This window comes from Odontesthes bonariensis, chromosome 18 (assembly GCF_027942865.1).
Source record: "Odontesthes bonariensis isolate fOdoBon6 chromosome 18, fOdoBon6.hap1, whole genome shotgun sequence".
Taxonomy (NCBI): Eukaryota; Metazoa; Chordata; class Actinopteri; order Atheriniformes; family Atherinopsidae; genus Odontesthes; species Odontesthes bonariensis.
Window position 1 is genome coordinate 7,444,735 of NC_134523.1, and position 19,303 is coordinate 7,464,037.

A 19,303-nucleotide genomic window follows, 5' to 3' on the forward strand; every position below is an offset into this window, starting at 1 on the left:
TCAGTTTCACTGCTAGTATGCTGCTGGATACATTCAGAACATCTATTTATAGAATCTAAAATCTACCAATTGAACTTTTCACTTGACTAGCTCTTTTTTTTAATCTCTGAACCTGTTGGAGTTAATTCCTGACATTATTCCCCGTGGCAGTTGTATCTGAATCAGTGCAAACAAATAACTGCCGCTGAATTTTGATGACTGACTTCCAGCCGAAATGATATCTGTCTTTGTTGGTCTTCCATATGCCTGGAGGAAGATCATTTTAAGGGCAAACTGGTTTGAAGATGGAAAGTGGCCAGAGGGTTGATAAGTTACATGCTGACACATGTTTGGTCTATCTGGATGAATACCTGCACTGCACAGCAAATTATGAAACACTGTTACCATGAAAGCATGTAGAAAGGGCTTCCTCTAATAAAACACCCAGCACGCTTCAGGGCTCCTACAGAGAAACTCAAGCGATCACGATGATGACACATTAGAAATCATCGAGGCCGTCTCAGGACAGTACATTTAGATGTAAAGAAACGGGCCCAACAAAAAATGTGAGCGGAACTTGCATACTCTGTGTAGACTGAGCAGCGCACACACAGATGTTGCCCCTGGGGTTAAGCACGTCTGTCTCCCACTAGAGTGTGACGGCAAGCAGACACGGAGTAATGAGATTCACTGCAGAGAGCCAGTCAGCAGCTCATTGAGAGAGAGACAGAGATGCTCACATTTTGTATCATGTTCTACCTCAGCCAACACATTTTCCACCACCGTAGATCTATCATGGGGTTTTGTTGTGAGTAATTACACCACGAGCTGATGAAGATTGCAGTGATAGATATCTTTCTGTGGGTTTTATTTATAATAAAAGATATCCAACTTGGGTATAAACAAATGTTCTTTGAGTGATACTATAATGGTTAACAACATTATCAAGTATTAAATCTAAGGTATTCACCCTTTGTCATTTTCTGTATTTTGTCAGATTATAACCTGTAGTTTCTTTGTTTGTATATGTTTTGTGAATTTGTGGGTCACATAAGCACAGTGTACATGCCTTTTTGAAAAGAGTTTGCAGCTCCACTAAACAAGCAGCACATTGAAGAAAAACTAAACCTGAAATTTGTGTGTTTCCCACACAGGGAATGTGATTCCTGCTGCTGGTACTTCAGCACTTGTTACACTGTTCAGATGTAGATACTCTAGTTAAAGAAATCAACCCTGTATTAGAAATTAGGTGAGGCTTACAAGTTTGTGGCATCTTATAGGATCCAGGATAGAATATGCTCAGCTGTAGCTGTAATATAATAATATCACTATTAGTAAGCGAGGGTTCCACCTTTTGACAGTTTTAAAAATGCTTTTGCATGCACCAACTGTAAGGGCATCATTGAGAGTGGAGCAATGCAAGATATACACTATATTGCCAAAAGTATTTACTCACCCGTCCAAATAATTCAATTCAGGTGTTCTAATCACTTCCATGTCCACAGGTCTATAAATTCAATACTTTTGGCAATATAGTGGGGTGGAAGATATGTGTACAAATATGGAGTGTATACTCTTGTTTTTCAGTCATTATTAAATCTAGCCACTCCTAAATCTCCTCTGGGGTGTGCACCCCGTTCTGTTGTGTGCTGCAAGTAAATGTTTCTTTCCTTGGATTCCAGGCATGAACAGCACTTGTCTTTATTTGACTCACTCCTTCTAGTTGTGTAGCATGTGCGAATATGTGGTTGTCTCATGGTACTGAGAAGGATTTTTTTTTTTCAAAATCTGCATCTCGTCTGTGGCTAATATTGATGATGCTTAATCGCTGATGTCAAACAGCAGAAGTTAAGTGACAATGTGCAAACACAGCTGGCCCATTTTTGGATCAGCCAAGCATGGTAAAGTGGTCTTACATGTCACTTTTCATAAAAGAGGGTGTTTATCCTTTACTGAACAGACTGCTTAGATACAAAAAAAAGTGTATACAGTGTAAACACTGGCACTTCAGGCACCACTACACCACTTATCACAGGTGAAGTAAAGCATGATGTGCTTTAATCACAGTAGGCAATTCTGTGAAATCATAACATTGCAGAGCACAGCTTCAGACTAAACAAAAAATCATAGTCAGATCACGTACTTGAACTTTCCTGAAATCCAGTACATGAAAAATGTATCAAAATATATCCGCTTTCAGGGACCCGTATTCTGTCTTGTTTCCAGATTCCCCAGAAACTGCCTTTTTCCTCTTCATGTTGGAAATTGCCACTAACATTCTAATTAGGGAGTGTGGAAGTATTACTAGGTAGTAAGACTAGTAGCGTATGTACTGTTTGTACCCACAGTAAATTTGAATTGAAAGTAGACCTATGCTGAAAAGGTTACAAACCGTGTTTTTAACTGTTGTCCATCTCAGGTGAATCTTTGCCCTTAGCGACGTCCAATCAAATCCTGATCCGATTTACTTCCAAAGGCCAGTCCAGCTCTAGAGGATTCCATCTGGTCTACCAGGGTAAGTGTGTAACACACTGGCACACACACATACTCTTCTGCATTGTTTCTTTTGGACTTCCTCTTGTTGAACGACCCCAGTCCTGCACCCATGTTGGGAGACTTACATATGACTTACATATACATGAGTTTTTGCCTGCAATATTAAGTAACTGAAAGCAACACAAAAATAGTCTAAAAATGGGCTGTGTTGCAGCTTATTACAATAGTAAGATGCCTGAAGCCTCTTCTAACTCTGAGAGGTACAGCAACCTTACATTTAGAATATAATGCATGGCTCAAGACCAGAGCATAATCACTTTTAATGATCTGTGGAATTCTCTCTTTTCATAGCTGTGCCACGGACCAGTGCCACTCAGTGCAGTTCAGTCCCTGAGCCTCGAAATGGCCGTCGTATGGGCAACAACTTTGCTGTGGGTGCTGTAATCCGCTTTGAGTGCAGCCCAGGTTATGTGCTGGAGGGATCAAGTGCCATTGAATGTTTAACGGTTCCCAATGCCTTGGCTCAATGGAACAGCTCCATACCGAGCTGCATAGGTAGGACATCATTATTTGAAACGGACTAAGACACAGCAGGTTTCTGAGTTACAAGCCAGTCTGGTTGTGTTTTTATTTTCTGAATTCTGATAATTTCCTTATTTGTTCCTTCACTCACTCTCTTTCCATTTCACTTTCGACGTTTGTCTGGCTCCCGCTTGAAATCAAGTGCAACTTTATCCCAGTTGGAATTTAATTATTAAAGTTTAGTTTGTCCTAGAATTTGATGTTTTTTCTTAACAGTTTGGATTGAAATGCTGTAATCTAATCTTCTTATAGATTTATGTGATATCCATCCTGTTTACATACTCGCACCTAGTTTAAAAAATGTTCTTGGTCCTACTGTCAGAATCCATGTTTGAAAAGTATTTTGAACAAACATGAAGCATAACGAATACCCATCAGTTATAATTAGGACCACCTGCCTAATATTGAGTCCTCCTCGTACACCCAAAAGAGCGCTGACCAGTCAGGTCATGGACTAAATGCAATCCAAAATACATGGGTGTCCTGAAGTGTCTGGTACCAGGATGTTAACAATAGAATCTCTGGGCTTTGTGGGTGCGGTCTTTGTGGAGTAAGCATCGTGTAGCCATGATGAAATTGCTACTGTGACCGAGCAAGAACCTCTTTTCTTTTATTCTGCAGTTCCATGTGGAGGAAATCTGACCCAACGAACTGGTACCATCTTATCTCCTGGTTTCCCTGAGCCTTATCTGAACAGCCTCAACTGTGTGTGGAAGATTACAGTTCCTGAAGGCTCAGGAATCCAGGTTTGTGCAAGAGTATTTATTCTCTGCTTATTTGTTTGTTTATCATTCACTATTTTATTAATTTTTAAGTGGAGTAAAGCCACTAACATACATCACCTAAATCTCTTGATTGCAATTGTCTCAACAAAGAATAAAAGCTATGATTAAATTCGAGAGAATCAGCCTGGTTTGCCAACAGTCCAGTCCCAACTCACAAATCTACAAGCAAACCAAGGAAGTATGAGCTCAAGAAGAACAAATTTCTACTGTTATAACTGAAAATGTTTCAATTGTGTATTTGGAAGAAAGGAATCCCAAAGATTTATGATGGGGTCCCACAATCTTGAGTTGTCTTCACACTTTACATGTGGAAATACTCTTACTGTCATTATTAAACACTACCATAATTTTTCTGTTGATCTTTATACGAAGCAGTTTAGATACATGTTGATTTAGCACTCAAAGTACATAACAGGGTTTCTACCGCACTGAAGCTTAAGTGTTGTTTTCAGATTTGTAAGTTGCTTTGGCGTCTCTTAAGTGACTAAATGTAAAAGATTTTCTGTGATTTGATTTCACCGAATATTTAAGTGATCTCGGATCACAGTTGAGATTTAATTGTGACCTTATTTCTTGCACTGTGATAGCTTGACATTAGTCTTACAGGCTTTTAAAATGCATTGTATGGTTCCTAACACAATTTTTGAAGATTCAGCAATGTCCTTAGTTATTTTTGTTTGTTTCATGCATTTCAATAATTTGACCCCTCTGAAACAGGGTAACATATTCCATTGACATGTCATGTGACGTGCTTATATAGAAATTAGAACATACTCCATGCATCAGTTAGTGTTGAATAACTTGTTGCCAGTTAAATATATTAATCACTTCAGTGCATTCCCAAGGACAGGTTCTTACTTATCTACTCGGCGAATAAATGTGAAACAGAGGGCACTAATGATGGGGCAGACATACAACAGAATGAATTATTTACCTACTCATCAGGCTGTTAGTTTTTTAAAGCACATCTATCCGACCATATAATTTTTTTATTAAACTGTTGCATGGCTTAACAACAAGCCTCTCTGGTGATGTGTTTACAGGTTACCCAAGACAAATTAACAAAACTATACACTGTATTTTATACCATTTCAATTTCTCTGGGCCAAAGAGACCAGCTTAAAGACTGACCTTGCACAGGCTCAAAAGTTATATGTAACTGGTTCTTCAATTACTTTGCCTGCCTTTCTTGGGAATCATTTCAGTTTGCATATTGTCATTCTTTTATATGTGTGTGATGGAACCAGGGCCACGTCCCTGTGGATGTGCCTGGCTGAAAGTTTTTTCGGCCAATGTTTCAGTCTCTGTGTTTAATGACCTCAGAGTCGTCCCTCAGCTATTAGCTCCCCCTCCTCAGCTGACTGTCCTTGCAGGTCAAATACACGAGATGGCCCACAGGCCCACTTAGCATGCTGCACTCTGCACTAACACTGCAGTAGCCTAGAGGTAAAGTAGACCAAAAGTAAGAACAAAGAGGAAACTGTATAAACACGATTTAACAGAAAGAAACATGAATGTATGAATTTCAGAATGCCAGTGATATGGTCATTTAACAACATTTGGGATTCTTTGTTTCCCAGAATAAAGGCAGGCACATTTTCACATTGCCACATGGAGTTTTCTGTTCTGAGCACTTTACTGCAGAATGCTCCCATCCCTGCTAGACTGTTTCTGTCTTTTTCACTGTTGCACCCCTCAACCAGCTACCAGAAACACCTTAGATTGGAGTGTCACGATCCAGAGGAGAACTTAAAGGAGCGAGGTGCCTTGTTGGCACATTTTCCACGGCCCCCTAATGAAAGATCAATCTGTGATCTGCCTTGTCTCCCCGGGAGCCCAGTGCACCAGAGCCCCCACAGCCCCTTTAATTGGCTCATATCCGATCTATAACCATCAAAGGCAGAGGAGAGGGCAAAGGGATGGGTGTGAGAGGGAACTGAAAGGGAGACTTGAGCGTGTAAAAATGAGGAATGGCACAGAGAATGGTGTTGAATGAAAGAATTTTAGACGGTCTATAAGCAAATATGCAGTAACTGACACATCAAATCCCCGTACACACATTCACTGGAATCTGCAAATACTCTGACAATTTCAAAGATTTTGAGTGCGCATACTCTCAATTTGTTTGTTCACAGTTCTACCACTAATTGAATTTTTAGATGCTTAGTTTGGACAGCCTTTGAGAGTATCCACACTGCCGTTCTTGAAGAATGTGGTATTCTTTGCTTTATTAATGACAGATGTTATTGGCTTAATAGGACTCAGTCTGTATTTCTATAAATATTCCACAGATCCAAGGCCCAACACTTAACACAACCTTACAGGATGGCCTTTTAAAAAAAGAAAACAGATGGTCATTTGTTTTGCCCTGTTAGCTGTGTTCTTTACCATCATGAACAGCTTTGATCATTTCAAATGTGATTCACTTTAAAGTCAAGGCCCCGAGGATATTATTTTTTCTGTTTAGCATTCATTCACTCCAGAGCAAGTGACTGAGTTTTTTTTTTTGCTTTGGATTGTTTTGCAGAAAGTAGATACAAGCCAAATGACTTGTACTTCTGTGCTCTACTGAATCTCTTTCACATGCATCTCTTTGTCGTCTCCACCTCATTAATCTTTAACTTCTCGCCTAATTCCTGACGTCCTGCCCATACACATACTTGGCACTACTGCCTTTGATTTGCTGACTAAAACCAATTGTTCTTTCTGTTCCTGTACTGCGTTTTCCTTTTTTGCTCTTTGCTAATTGAGTTTCTCTTCCATCCCATCTTCCTGCCTCACTCTTTAATCAGATCCAGGTAATCAGCTTTGTCACAGAGCAGAACTGGGACTCGCTGGAGGTCTTTGACGGAGGCGACAACACTGACACCATGCTTGGCAGCTTCTCGGGTACTGCTGGATACGTGTATATTGTGTGTGTGTGTGTGTGTGTGTGTGTGTGTGTGTGTGTGTGTGTGTGCGTGCATGAAACATAACATAGCCTAATCAATTTTTAAAAGTTTTTGTTACTCCGATTACAACATGGATACAGCAATTATCCTTTTGTTTTTAGTTTGAGTCAGAAGTCATTTTTAGATGCGTCAAGTAAAAAAATGAAAGTGAAATGTCATGCCCACAAATTTGAGTTATGTATTTATATTAATAAAATGTGCAGGGGTTTCTCTCTCTCTCGCTCTCTCTCTCTCTTTTTGGGATAATTTATATTGATAAATTTATGTATATTGGGATTTCTACTTTTTATCTCCCTAAAATCCAATATGCCACACTATTGTGAAACTGTTCCCCCAAATACTCTACAGCATGCAATATATCATGCATGCACCTTTGGTAAATGCATTCACACACAAAGTGAAGTAATCAAATATAAAAGGAATAAGCTCTTCAGCTATATGCCGGTGACACGTGCTGTTAGTTGGGGTCACCCTATGGAAGAGATGCCATTGCTTAACTTACTATTAATCTTCTCTCCAAGGCACAACGGTCCCGGCTCTCCTCAACAGCACCTCCAACCAACTCTACCTGCATTTTTTTTCTGATATTAGTGTGTCTGCAGCTGGATTCAGGCTGGAGTACAAAAGTAAGTGGAGAAAGAAAATAGGACAAACAGGTACCACTTGTATTAAATCAATCAGGAGACCATTTTGTAAAAGCCTCGATTGTGTTTCTCCTTGGAGTTACATGAATGTCATGCAATTTACTGTCAACGTTTTGTTGTAATTTTTCCTTTTTTAAAATCTTTTTTTCCTCTGTGTCCCTGCTGTTTCCTCTTCTTCATCTCCTCAGCTGTGTCTCTAACCAGCTGTCCAGAGCCCGTTGTTCCTATGAATGGTATAAAGGTTGGGGAGCGTCTTCAGATGAATAACGTGGTGTCTTTCCATTGCGAACCTGGTTATACTCTACAGGTAACATATCCTACCTTAAGATGTGGCTCAGTAATAAATGACCATAAAATGTAGACTGATGCTTTTCCGGCATTTATCAGGGCTACACATTTCAATTTTCCTTTTCAGTGATCTGTTGAAGCTGCAACAACATTTTACAGTACTAGATAAAGCAAAATGTCATTAAAAAAGAGACTAGAAAAGAGCTGAATCAGATTGGGAGGATTCAAGTTTTGTAGTATGTAAAAATGTAATAGTGACAGAGCATGAAGCCGTTTTTAGCAACTAAGGTTCTGGAAAATGATCTGTTACTCGTTTCTCTCTCTCTCTGAAGACTCAGTTTTATTGAACATGTTCCAATTGATTCCCGAGAGTTAAACAAACAAATGCTTGGTTGAGTGTTTCTTATGAAACACTTTTATATGTTTGAGGACTAATCAAATTGCTTCCTAAGAAAATGATTGCTAAACCTCTTTGTCAACCTTTTCTAATTGAGTTCACATTTAGTCTCAAGTCATGTTTTTAAAGAACTGTAACTCTCTAAACTGAAACACACAGAACTCTACCCTGTAAGTGGTTGAGTAATTAATATTGCACTAATTAGAAGACAAGCAAAAACATTCTTGCCTCACAGAATGAAAATAAGTGTAGCTTTTTAGCAGGACCTTCCAAATAATCTGTTCATTCATATACTGATACAGCATTTATGACACGGCACATCTTTGAATATCATGAGTCTGAAACACCTTCAAATGAAGATGGCCTTTCTGTTTCCATGTACTGTACTTAAATCAAAGGAACACGATCTTCCAAAAGCATATGTCTGTCGGGCTTAACATTAAACTATAATAGAGGTCACACTGCAGTGGTTAACTGTACATGTAGATTCAAGCTCCATAAGAAGGAACATGGACATCAAATACTGAAAACTGAGCCTAAATTTAATACTTAATCATTAATAATGAATCGGCATATCAATAAATGATGAGCCTTAAGTTTAAATCTAAGTTCTTTCTTTCACATTCTCTTTTGTCTTTACTGAAGCATTGCCGCATATCTTTGTTACTTCTGTCTTGATTGAGGACATTGCCAGTGCGACTGTGAATAACCTTATCCGCATTTATGGATGCATGAGCTTCTGGGTGCCTGTGCACAAAAAAGTTTAGCAATTGCTCAAAAGAAATGACTAAAACACACAGAGATAATTAAGGAATCGTGTATATATAATTCTTGCTTTTTCATTTGTGGCCTTATGTGAAAGTGCCTTGTTGCTTTTTAAGATTAATGATCATAGATTATGATGTCTTATAGTAGAAGCGAACTTTTGAGCTTTTGAATATGAACCTGTTAATATGGTCTAAATTCAGATCAAATCTATAAGTAGCATGCATAGAGGAAATTTAAGCAGTATCCTTCACCTTAAAATATATGTGAGGACATTATCAACCCTTCAACAGTTCAGTTGCCACTTCCTGACCCTACAGACATTCTGCAAAATATCAGCTGAGTCAATATTATTTTCAAATATCAGGCTTTTTTAAAATTATTTTGTGTCTTTTATTAGCTTTTCTGGCACTGTCTTTTTTTTACAAACTGTTCTTTGCCTCTCTTTTTGTTTGAACGTCACGGTGGGCTTGTGATGCTACCTTTCAGTCGTCTTCTGTCTACTTTATATGGAATTGGTCATTTACTCACCGCATGAAGTCATGTGGAGACAGGCGGCAGGCTTTAATAATTGGAGCAACAGATGGGTGACTGTGGGGTCAACATGTTAATTAATCTGTTTTGTTGTGCTTTTCTCTTTGTGTCTGTTTGTTGCTGTATGGATGCTCCTTGCAGGGGAACTCGCACATAACATGTATGCCTGGAACCGTCAGACGATGGAACTATCCACCACCTCTCTGCATCGGTAAAAAAGCTTTTGTTGTTCTTGATTTGCTTTCACATACTGCCTCTTCTGCTCCCTTTCCTACATGTTTTTTAATTTTTTTTTTTTTTTCCTCACAATGTGCCAGTGTACAGATTAGTAATTTGTTAGTCTTTGTAGGCATTTAATTTTCAGATTCAGATCACCATATTGCCACAAACTGCAGGTGATAATCTGTCTACATTTCCATGACTGTTTCTCAAACACTTAACATGCAGGCAATGAGCTTGCTGCCTCTTAGAATAACAAAAAAGGGAAAAAAATCCAAAGATTATATTTCAAAGGTGGTTTCTTTTAATATGTATTTGCACCTTGAATGACTTTGGTATTTTTTTTTTTACCATGAATGCGTGCATGTGCTGAAAGAAACTGCTTCAGGTTTCCACTCTTTTTTTTTTTTGTAAAATGTTCCTCCCTGTGAAAGAAAAGAAAAAAACTTGACAAATGAGTTGCACTTATTGGAACAACCTACCATTGCCTAATTAGTTCCATCTCACACTGTGATTGGATGAAATCAGAGGAAGATTCATCGTGTTTACAGGCATCAGCAGTTTCCTGATTTCAGCAGACTTTTTCTTCTGCTACAGGACTACAGGATAACATTCAGCCCCTCTTATTCCATCCAGAAACACTGTTTACAGCAGCCCATTTTCTGTGTCATTTCTCCATCCAACTTAAGAAGATTCTTTGTTGTATTTATTTCCTAATCTTCTCTCCTGTTTTCTTTATTCCTTCATCTGTCTCTCTTTTTCATTGTGTGAGCTAATTCATTTACTGTTAGTGATGATTTATTTTCCTTTGACCATCTTTTTTGACGCCATTACCTTTTTTCTTCACCTTTTCCAAACTCTTTTTTTTCCTCAGTTATACCTTTTTTCCTGCTTATTTGAGTCTTAGACTTTGATACCAATTCAATAAGGCGAGCTCAAATGAAAAGTTGACCAATTTAATGGTTTACAATAATTACAAAAACTTTTGTGCGGTTGGATTTTAATGCTGCATCAAGATGGAACATTAAATAATGAGAACATTTGATGACTTTGTGTATAGACTCACTCTAACCACCTACTAATTTTTGCATATTTGCATATATTCACTTCAGTTAATTTTAAAACAAATATTCTGTTTGTTTCTAACAAAGATTAAATTTGCAATGATTGATTGAAAAAAGAGACATTCAGTGTTTGCATATTTGTATTTAAACCCTCTTACAATAAATATTAGGGTTATGATTTGAAATGGTCTCCAACTTTACTTAATAGGCTTCATAATTTATGTTTAAACTAACAAAGTATTTTGCCTCAGGTGTGTCATAACTGAATCAAAAGGACCAACTTACATTAGGATGTACGATCTTAAAAGCTAACCCTGTAGTTTTTTCAGAACTCCCACTAGGCAGTGGACTAATTTGGACCAGAGTGTATCTGTATTGTTATTCTAATGTGGGAAACTCACTGTTTGCAAATGCTAATAAATGCTTTGTCTGGGCTCTACCAGCTCAATGTGGTGGAATCCGGGAGGAGATGGAGGGAATGATTCTCAGTCCCGGTTTCCCTGGCAACTACCCTAGCAACAGTGACTGCACCTGGAGAATCTACCTGCCTGTTGGTTACGGTGAGCAACCGAAGATCCTCTTGCAACATGTCACACTGGCATTTCCACAGTGAAAAACCTGGATTGTGGAATGATGTTTGTCATTGTAAATATAACTGGTTGAACATGTCAATTTCAAACACTCTTCCCACAAACAATCATTTAACCTTATTTTCCCAGGAGCCCACGTACAATTCCTCAACTTTTCCACCGAGGCCAACCATGATTTCCTTGAGATACGCAATGGGCCCCTTGACACGAGCACTGTGATTGGTCGATTCAGCGGTCAGGATATTCCCTCCTCTCTCCTTACCACCTCCCATGAGACCACTGTCTATTTCCATAGTGACCATTCGCAGAACAAACCAGGTTTCCGGTTTGAGTACCAAGGTAAGAATTCAAACATGATTATGTGCATAAAGGAAAAGATTCAGAGGATAGGAACAGGGAGTTGTTAACCTTTGGTAGGCCTGTGATTAAATACTTGAATGTAATATAAGATGAAGCCCTGTCAGCAAGAAGACTGACCGATCACTATGTGATTGTATAGTTGTGCACCATTAGGGTTGCTTCAGACTAAAGTTTAATCACATATTGCCATAATATTAGTGAATTGGCCTAATATAAAGAAAGAGCCAGCGAATTTCCCCAATCTGTTAAAGTCTATTTATAAGACTGTTGATCACTTAGACCATTGATTCACCATGTGTCAATGAAAGGTTTCATTTCATCCCTGCATGGGATAAATTCCCCTTGTCTGAATATGCAACAGGCACTAAGAATTTGTATTTAGTGATTCAACAAACGAGCCAGCAAATCGAAAGGTATAATTATGTGTACATTAGCATATAAATCAAGTATTGTATTTACAAATGCCCCCCTTCTTGCAGTTTTGCATGAGTTATCTCCTTCAAAAGGAAGCTGTGATCCATAGAAATCAACTCTTTTAGTCATTTTTTATATGCCTAGCTCTTTTGGGCTCACTGCCTGCTCAGGTTCTGTATCCAAGAGGAAAAAAAGTTTGAATATTTACCCGCTCTACCTCTGGTGACTGCATCAGACTCCGCCAGCAAAAGTCAAACCCGCCTCTGGCATTTTTCTCTGTAAAGTCTCCTCTAAGTCGGAGGAGGTGGAAAAACAGGGAGTTGAAGGAACAACAGACACTTGTAGACAAATAATTCTAAGTGCTAAATTGAAATAGTGGAAGCTCCACGATAATACTACTTTTCTCATTTTAAGGAAAATCTCTGGTGGTTTGAGCAATGTCTTGTAAGACTTTCGGACTTGAAAATATTACTGTCTTGCATTCATTATAGCTGCTTAAACCAGGGCTTGATAACCAAAGCCAAATTTAGTGGCATATTTAACATTGATTGAATTAAAAGATGCAATCACTCTTCTTTTGCCCTCAGCATATGAGCTACAGGAATGCCCAGATCCAGAGCCCTTCAGGTATGGTGTGGTGGTGGGTGCTGGCTACAATGTGGGCCAGTCCATTTCCTTTGAGTGTCTGCCTGGGTACCAGCTGATGGGTCACTCCATCCTCACCTGTGAGCATGGCAGCACCCGCAACTGGGATCACCCATTCCCTCGCTGCGAAGGTAAATCAGAGATTTGACCAAATACCCAGGTGATATGAGTTTAATAATACATTTAGAACTTTGAAGGTGAAGTACTTCCAGATATGAGTGCAGAACTGAACTGATAACATGTTAACCTTCCTGTTAAGAATGTATTGAGCTATTACATAGTTGGTGTGAAATGCAGCCACGGAGATAATGATTATCTATTATGAGTAATGTAATTAAACTGAATTATTATCTCCTATTAATGAAGCAAAGTACTCTTCAATGATAATCAATACTGTGCTAAATAGGAGCGGAGACAAATAAAAGAAGAACTAAATTGAAAAGGAAAAGTAATGGATGCTCTTTCTCTTGCCTTCTCCTTGACACACATTCTCACGCTCCAAGTGTCAATTATTCAATGAAGCAGGCAAAATTACAGAGGGAGGTGATGTCATGACACTGGAACTTTGAATGGGTGAGCAGGGAGATGAATGGGAATCGGTGAACGAGCAACAGAGTGAAAAGGTAGAGAAAGCAGTAGACGGTTTATTCTGGCAGTTTTTTGGGGTTTTTTTTGTGTGACTTCTCAATGTAGATGTCAAAGCTAGCTGGATTTGTATATGCTGGACAAAACATATCTATCTTCCTATTATTATTGTTATTTTAGAACAGTACCTTTTGTCCATATGCCTTATTAAACAACAATTTTTGAAGTACCACATTTGGATTTTCTTTTTCTCTCTTTTTAACTTCTGCTTTTTGTATTTTTGTTTTATGGATGTCAGACTATTTCAATTTACAAAGAAACGCTCTAAAAATGGTTTGTCTTGTTTCTTTGCTAATTGAATTATTCTCAAAACTACGATGTAAGGAAGTTTTCAATTTGAAAAAAGAAAAAGTTAAATATTTTCATTTTATTAGCTGAGACAGCTTAATAGTATCAATATTTGATTAATTAGTATCACAATTATCTATACTGGTATATCAGAACACACCTAGTTTAGATAATTTTCCTAATGATTTAGATGTAAAATCTATCAATTATCTTTAGATGACTGGGTGATGAATATTCTCTTTGATGCATTTTTTGTTTCTAGAAAATTAAATGTATTGAGGTTTTTAACAGCTACTTGACCCTAGGGCAGTACAACCTGCTCTTAAGTCTGTCACGCCCGCATTTGCATGTACTGTACTTCCTCTAAAGGGAATCAGAGACAGAAGTACATTGATTTTTGTCACACCGTATGCATACCTACTTGTTTTGGTGTTATCACAGCTTGTTGTATGTGTTCGCTTGACCTTGAATGTCTCATCTCCTACTGCCTCACACCCCTTTTCCAGCTCCTATGATTATATTATAAGTGTAACGAAGCATGTTTTCAATTAAATCCATATGCATACTTGTTTCGATACCATTTTTACCTGATTGTTCTTTGTCAAAAGGTAACTGCTCTAAAGTGTTTGGAAGATTAGGACTTTAATATTTAAAGAAGTGAAAAGCCAAGTTTTTTCACAGATGAAAACTTTACATCTTTTCATATGCATAATATCCAATCATGGAATGTTTTGCTACTCAGGGGTTCCAGTGTGTGTTTTGAAAAACATTCCCAATACTGTTTCATGTTTTTTATTCTCATCTAATGCTTGAAGCAAACACATACTCTCGTTCACACTTGTGGCTTATGTAGCTTGCTAGTCAATGCGTTAGCCAGAGGCACAACTCCATAGAGTGTCGAGGGTTTAATCAATGGCCCTGATCGATAACTCATTTAACAGGTGAGGCAGCAGCAGAGGGGCAGTCGACCACAAGGCTAAAGCAGGCTGCGGTGTAACATGAATACACACGACCTGAGAGAGGGAAACGGGGGAATAAAGCATGCAGTATCTGCTTTGGGTCTGATCTTATACCCACAGGCAACCAGGGGTGCGGCTTTAAGCTGAATACCCACACTGGGTTGCTTTAGATGCCTGCACTGCTGTGATTACTGCTCCCTCTTCATTTCCCCTGCTCCACAATGGTGGATACGAGGGGCACCAGCGGGAAATCTGTGCTTCTCAAATTATAAAATTAGAGTTTCCAGAGGAATGTTTGAAATATACTCAGTTTCTATGCATGTTGTTTTTAGGCTGATTACTGCAGTTTGTTTTCTAATTAAGTGTCTTTTAAAAATAGAATTAGAAAAATCTTTGATTATACATTTTTGGGTGGACTTGGGGGTTCAAATATTGACAATTGTGACATGGACATATACTGTCTTGTGCATACACCTCAAGAGCCCAGTGCACACCAACAACCCCCTCCTCATCTGTGCACCCCCTCTCTTTTGCCTCAATGGAAAAGGGTTGAGGTCTTATCTTTGCAAAACACTCTGTCCAACTCCCCACTTACTAACAGGCTTTACTGGCTAATCTTTAACTCAGACAAGTGCTTGGGCTATAGACGGAGAAGTAGAAGGGGAGGGGAATGAAAAATCATTGTTTTTTGCTGATTGGTGCTTATTTGTACATGTCCTGTTGTTTTTGGCCCACCAATATACATATACTCTGTCTTTGTTTCTCTTCTCTCCTTTCATTTTTCAGTGCCTTGTGGTGGGAACATCACATCAGAAAATGGGACAATATTCTCCCCAGGATACCCAGAGGAGTACCCAAGCTCAGCTGACTGCTCCTGGCTGATTACGGTGACCCCAGGGTTTGGCATCAAACTGAACTTCACCCTGCTTCAAGTTCATGGGCCTCACGACTTCATTACTGTCTGGTAAGAAAATAAGTCTTCTCGGCAGCAATACTTTGGTATTACTTTGAAATATTGTGTATACTTTGGATCATACAGTTTGATAATTAAGTCAATATTAAAGCATAAAATGTAGAAATCTGGTCTTCAAGTGCATCTAAATGTGTATCCTTGATTAAACAAGTATTTGAGGTATTTTAGAGGATTTCTTTTTTTACTGAAACTAAGTAAAGCAAAAGTTTAAAACTTTTATCACTTTAAATACTTTTGGGAATATTTACTGAGCAAAATTTACAAATCTTGATTTGCAGTCTTGACTATAAGAAATTAAATATAAACTTGTGCATGAATGCAGTCATCCCAAGAAGAGAAATCAGTAAAGTATCGGATATGAAGATTGTGAATATGTCGTCTCTGTGTGTGTCTTGAATGCATGGATGAGGATATTTTGGTGGTGCGTGTACATCTTTATGCCTGACAATCTGGGGGTAGAGCTCCCTTTCATCACCCCCATTATGCTTGGCTGGACCTGCCATATGTACCACCAGAGACAGGATTTTGCATGCTTGATGGTTTCCAGTCCCAGCTGATCTCCACTCCTTGAGACATCTTTCAAAAGTCCAAGTCCAGCTTTTAGTGAAACCGGAGATCTTACAGGAAGCCACCATAGCAGCTCGATGACCATACAAGAAGTCTGCACTGTATGGACTGTTTAACCATTTGGTTTGCTCACAGAAATTTTGACAAGAATTTTTATATTGTTATATACTGCACTTTAAATCAATATGTGTATAGTAAGCCAAAAATATCCTTTTTTTTGTCATTATCATTGTGTTTTTCCTTTTGTAGTAAATGGCACTGGTATATATTTTTTTCCTCCAATAAGTTCCCATAGAGCCAACAAGGGGACTATCACGTTCCCCACTTTCTAGTCACCATGGCTGTGTATCCACCCACTGAACTACTGAGCCAAAGAAATGGTCCCCGTAATGGCGGCTTGGCTAGAGTGCTGTCAGGCAGCAGTCCCTAGCCAGCCGTTTCCAGAGCTGCTTGTAATCTCCTATGCCCAGTCTGACAGCCAAAGACAGATGGTTTTTAAGCTGAATGGTTGTGGCAGGAATCTGGGAGCTGGCTTAATCGGCCATGCCCACATCAGGGGACTGCCAAGGCAGGGCCACTGCTTCCAAAGATGTTCCCTTTGGATGTTTGTTAGCAGGAGCAGCACTGTCCAGACCCTGTGATTCAATGCTTTTCTGTAATGTTTCCCTTACTCTAACATAATCACCCAGAGCAGGCAGTAATTTCTTCAGGTTTGATGAAGTGAGAGCAGCTTGATTATTCTTTGCTTCTTGAATTTCTTAACAATAACCTGGCACAAGGTTCAGTTTGCCTAACGTCACAGAGGCTCAAGGTGTTTTATGGTTGGAGAACAAGTGAGCTCATGAGCAGAGGCTGTTGTCTCCAGTGTGGTTGTTACAGTTACAGTTGACCTGTTATTTTTCCCCTGTAGGGATGGTCCACAGGAGACGGCCAGGAAACTAGGTGTGTTCACTGATGGAGAGCCCAATGAGCCACCGAGTAGCACATCCAATCAGGTGCTTATACGGTTCCGTAGTAACACAGAAAAGGGTGGGTTGTTCCATATCGGTTATCAAGGTATGTAAATGATCTCACTCAATCTTTATTTCTATCAGATAATTGGCATTCTGTTTAATCTGTGTTTGACTCCTTTTATGTCTTTGATGCTCTGAATAAAGCTTACCGACTACAGAACTGCCTGCCTCCCCCCATCATTCCTAATGCAGAGATCCTGATGGCAAGCAAAGAATTTAAAATTGGTAGGTGGAATTGCTGTCACAAGAAAAGACGTGTATATAGACGCATAATCATTGCTATGTAAGCAGTGCTGCCTTTTTCATATTGGATGTTGGTCCCTTGGTAACTTGTGGATTTGTAACGTTTTGAAGCATTAATACCGCTGCCAAATTACATACTGGCTTTGACAGTGTACAAGGCCTCGGGTTCACTTATTACACATCCCATAAGAAAATGGTACAGACTCACCATGACCTACAGTGCATTAACCAGGGTTTTTTAGGTACCAGTATAAATGAATATGACAAAATAATCAGAAAGCTAGGGAGATGTGGGGCGAGTGTTTATATTGTCATAATCCTCTGTGGAAGACAATAGAGATCACTTCTCTGTTCATCTGTTTCATAACTCTGACCAGTTATTATTCAGACACTGGGTACTGGTACCATAATAGTGTTTCATGTGCAGGGTCTCCAAGTGAGGGTTTTTTTCTTTTATTTTCTTTCTTGATTTTTTTATACACTAACCAGAGACACTTGTTGGTATGTTTAGAATGTGTTTTTTTTTTTTGGGTGGGGAAGAACTTGTATCAGCCATCTTGATTATAGCACAATCTCTGATCTGATACTAACCTTCTTTTCTGCATCTCTATGCTCAGGTGATATAGTTCGTTACCGGTGTCTGCTAGGCTACCAGTTAAGTGGAAACAGTATACTGACCTGTCGATTAGGCACACACTTAGAATTCGAAGGACCTCCACCTTCATGCGATGGTAAGTGATTGTCTAACATCTCTGAATGCATAGTGGGGACATTTTTAGTAACCTTTTTTTCATCTAGCTACAAATGATATATTTTCTCAAGCCTTGTCTTTTTGTCATCTACTTGAAAGTCAATGTATTATAAAAGTACAAGAACCCTTTAATGTATGTTTGTGTTTTAAGTTTATAACTGCAGTAAATTATTTGAAATTCAATTGATGCTGGCAGCTTAAGTCGGTTTCACTATTTCGATGGTATTAAGGTGTAAAAAACAAATCATTGTTCCGCTGTGACGATATGAACAGATCCGCCACGTCCGCATTAAAAGCACAGACAGGTGAAACATTGCACTGGTCATCAATTGTCTGGTAAACCATGGTTCTGGACATTTATGTGGATGTTACTTTGTCACACACCACCTGTCTAGACATTTTCTAAATCCAAACACATACTGCATGGCAACAGTGCTTCCCAAAAACTTGTTGGGGAGGCTGCGCAATTTTAGCCAGGTGGTTTTAACCTTTTTTTTTAATAATTATTCTGTTATAATTCCAGTTTCACCTTTCGAGAGGAGTCCTACAAGTTTATTTTCATCAAAGGTTTTGTCATTTTGTCCAATAATAAACTCCAGCACTAGGTTGTGTTTTTTTCTTATTTTCTGCCTCCCACGGGTGCCGTTTTTTTTTTTCTGATATGTGGTTGTTGCTCCAAGTCATGCAGCAACAACCACATATCAGTGTGGTACCACTTTCCATCTCTGTGGACGTTACCTGGCTCCCATGAGGCTGAGTGTGGTTGCTGCGTTGCTGTCTACATGTTGAGATATAGTTTTCCCAGAGGACTCCAGTGCACCCCACACACAGCCTCATCTTAATATTGTTTGTTGTGTGTACCATGTTCCTTCTGGGCAAAAGACTGGGTGCATAGAGGGGTCCCTCTTTTTCTTTATACTTCACAATAATATAACTGCTTCTATCTATTATTCTCTCGCAGGGTAGATATAGGTTGATAAATGCCACTGATTTAGAGTACTAATTAAGAAAAATAAGATAAAAATCATCGACGAATCAGATAAAAGTAAAGGGGCAACAAAGTGGAGTAGGAGATGTACTGTATAGACTCGACATAGAAGAAAGTGCTGTACATAGGACACCCAGTGAGAGGCGGAACAGAGGAGGGCAAG

General features: G+C 38.9%; 1 protein-coding gene across 1 annotated transcript in view; it reads left to right on the forward strand.

Moving 5' to 3' along the window:
- csmd2 (CUB and Sushi multiple domains 2) overlaps positions 1–19,303 on the forward strand; it is a 227,750-nt gene that overhangs the window by 171,869 nt on the left and 36,578 nt on the right. The window contains exons 34-47 of the mRNA XM_075449084.1: positions 2,399–2,494; positions 2,827–3,030; positions 3,679–3,803; positions 6,635–6,731; positions 7,315–7,419; positions 7,626–7,744; positions 9,563–9,632; positions 11,148–11,264; positions 11,424–11,633; positions 12,656–12,844; positions 15,392–15,569; positions 17,056–17,201; positions 17,303–17,383; positions 18,019–18,132. Of these exons, the coding sequence (XP_075305199.1) occupies positions 2,399–2,494; positions 2,827–3,030; positions 3,679–3,803; positions 6,635–6,731; positions 7,315–7,419; positions 7,626–7,744; positions 9,563–9,632; positions 11,148–11,264; positions 11,424–11,633; positions 12,656–12,844; positions 15,392–15,569; positions 17,056–17,201; positions 17,303–17,383; positions 18,019–18,132 (1,851 nt within the window). The remainder of the gene's footprint in view (positions 1–2,398; positions 2,495–2,826; positions 3,031–3,678; positions 3,804–6,634; positions 6,732–7,314; positions 7,420–7,625; positions 7,745–9,562; positions 9,633–11,147; positions 11,265–11,423; positions 11,634–12,655; positions 12,845–15,391; positions 15,570–17,055; positions 17,202–17,302; positions 17,384–18,018; positions 18,133–19,303) is intronic.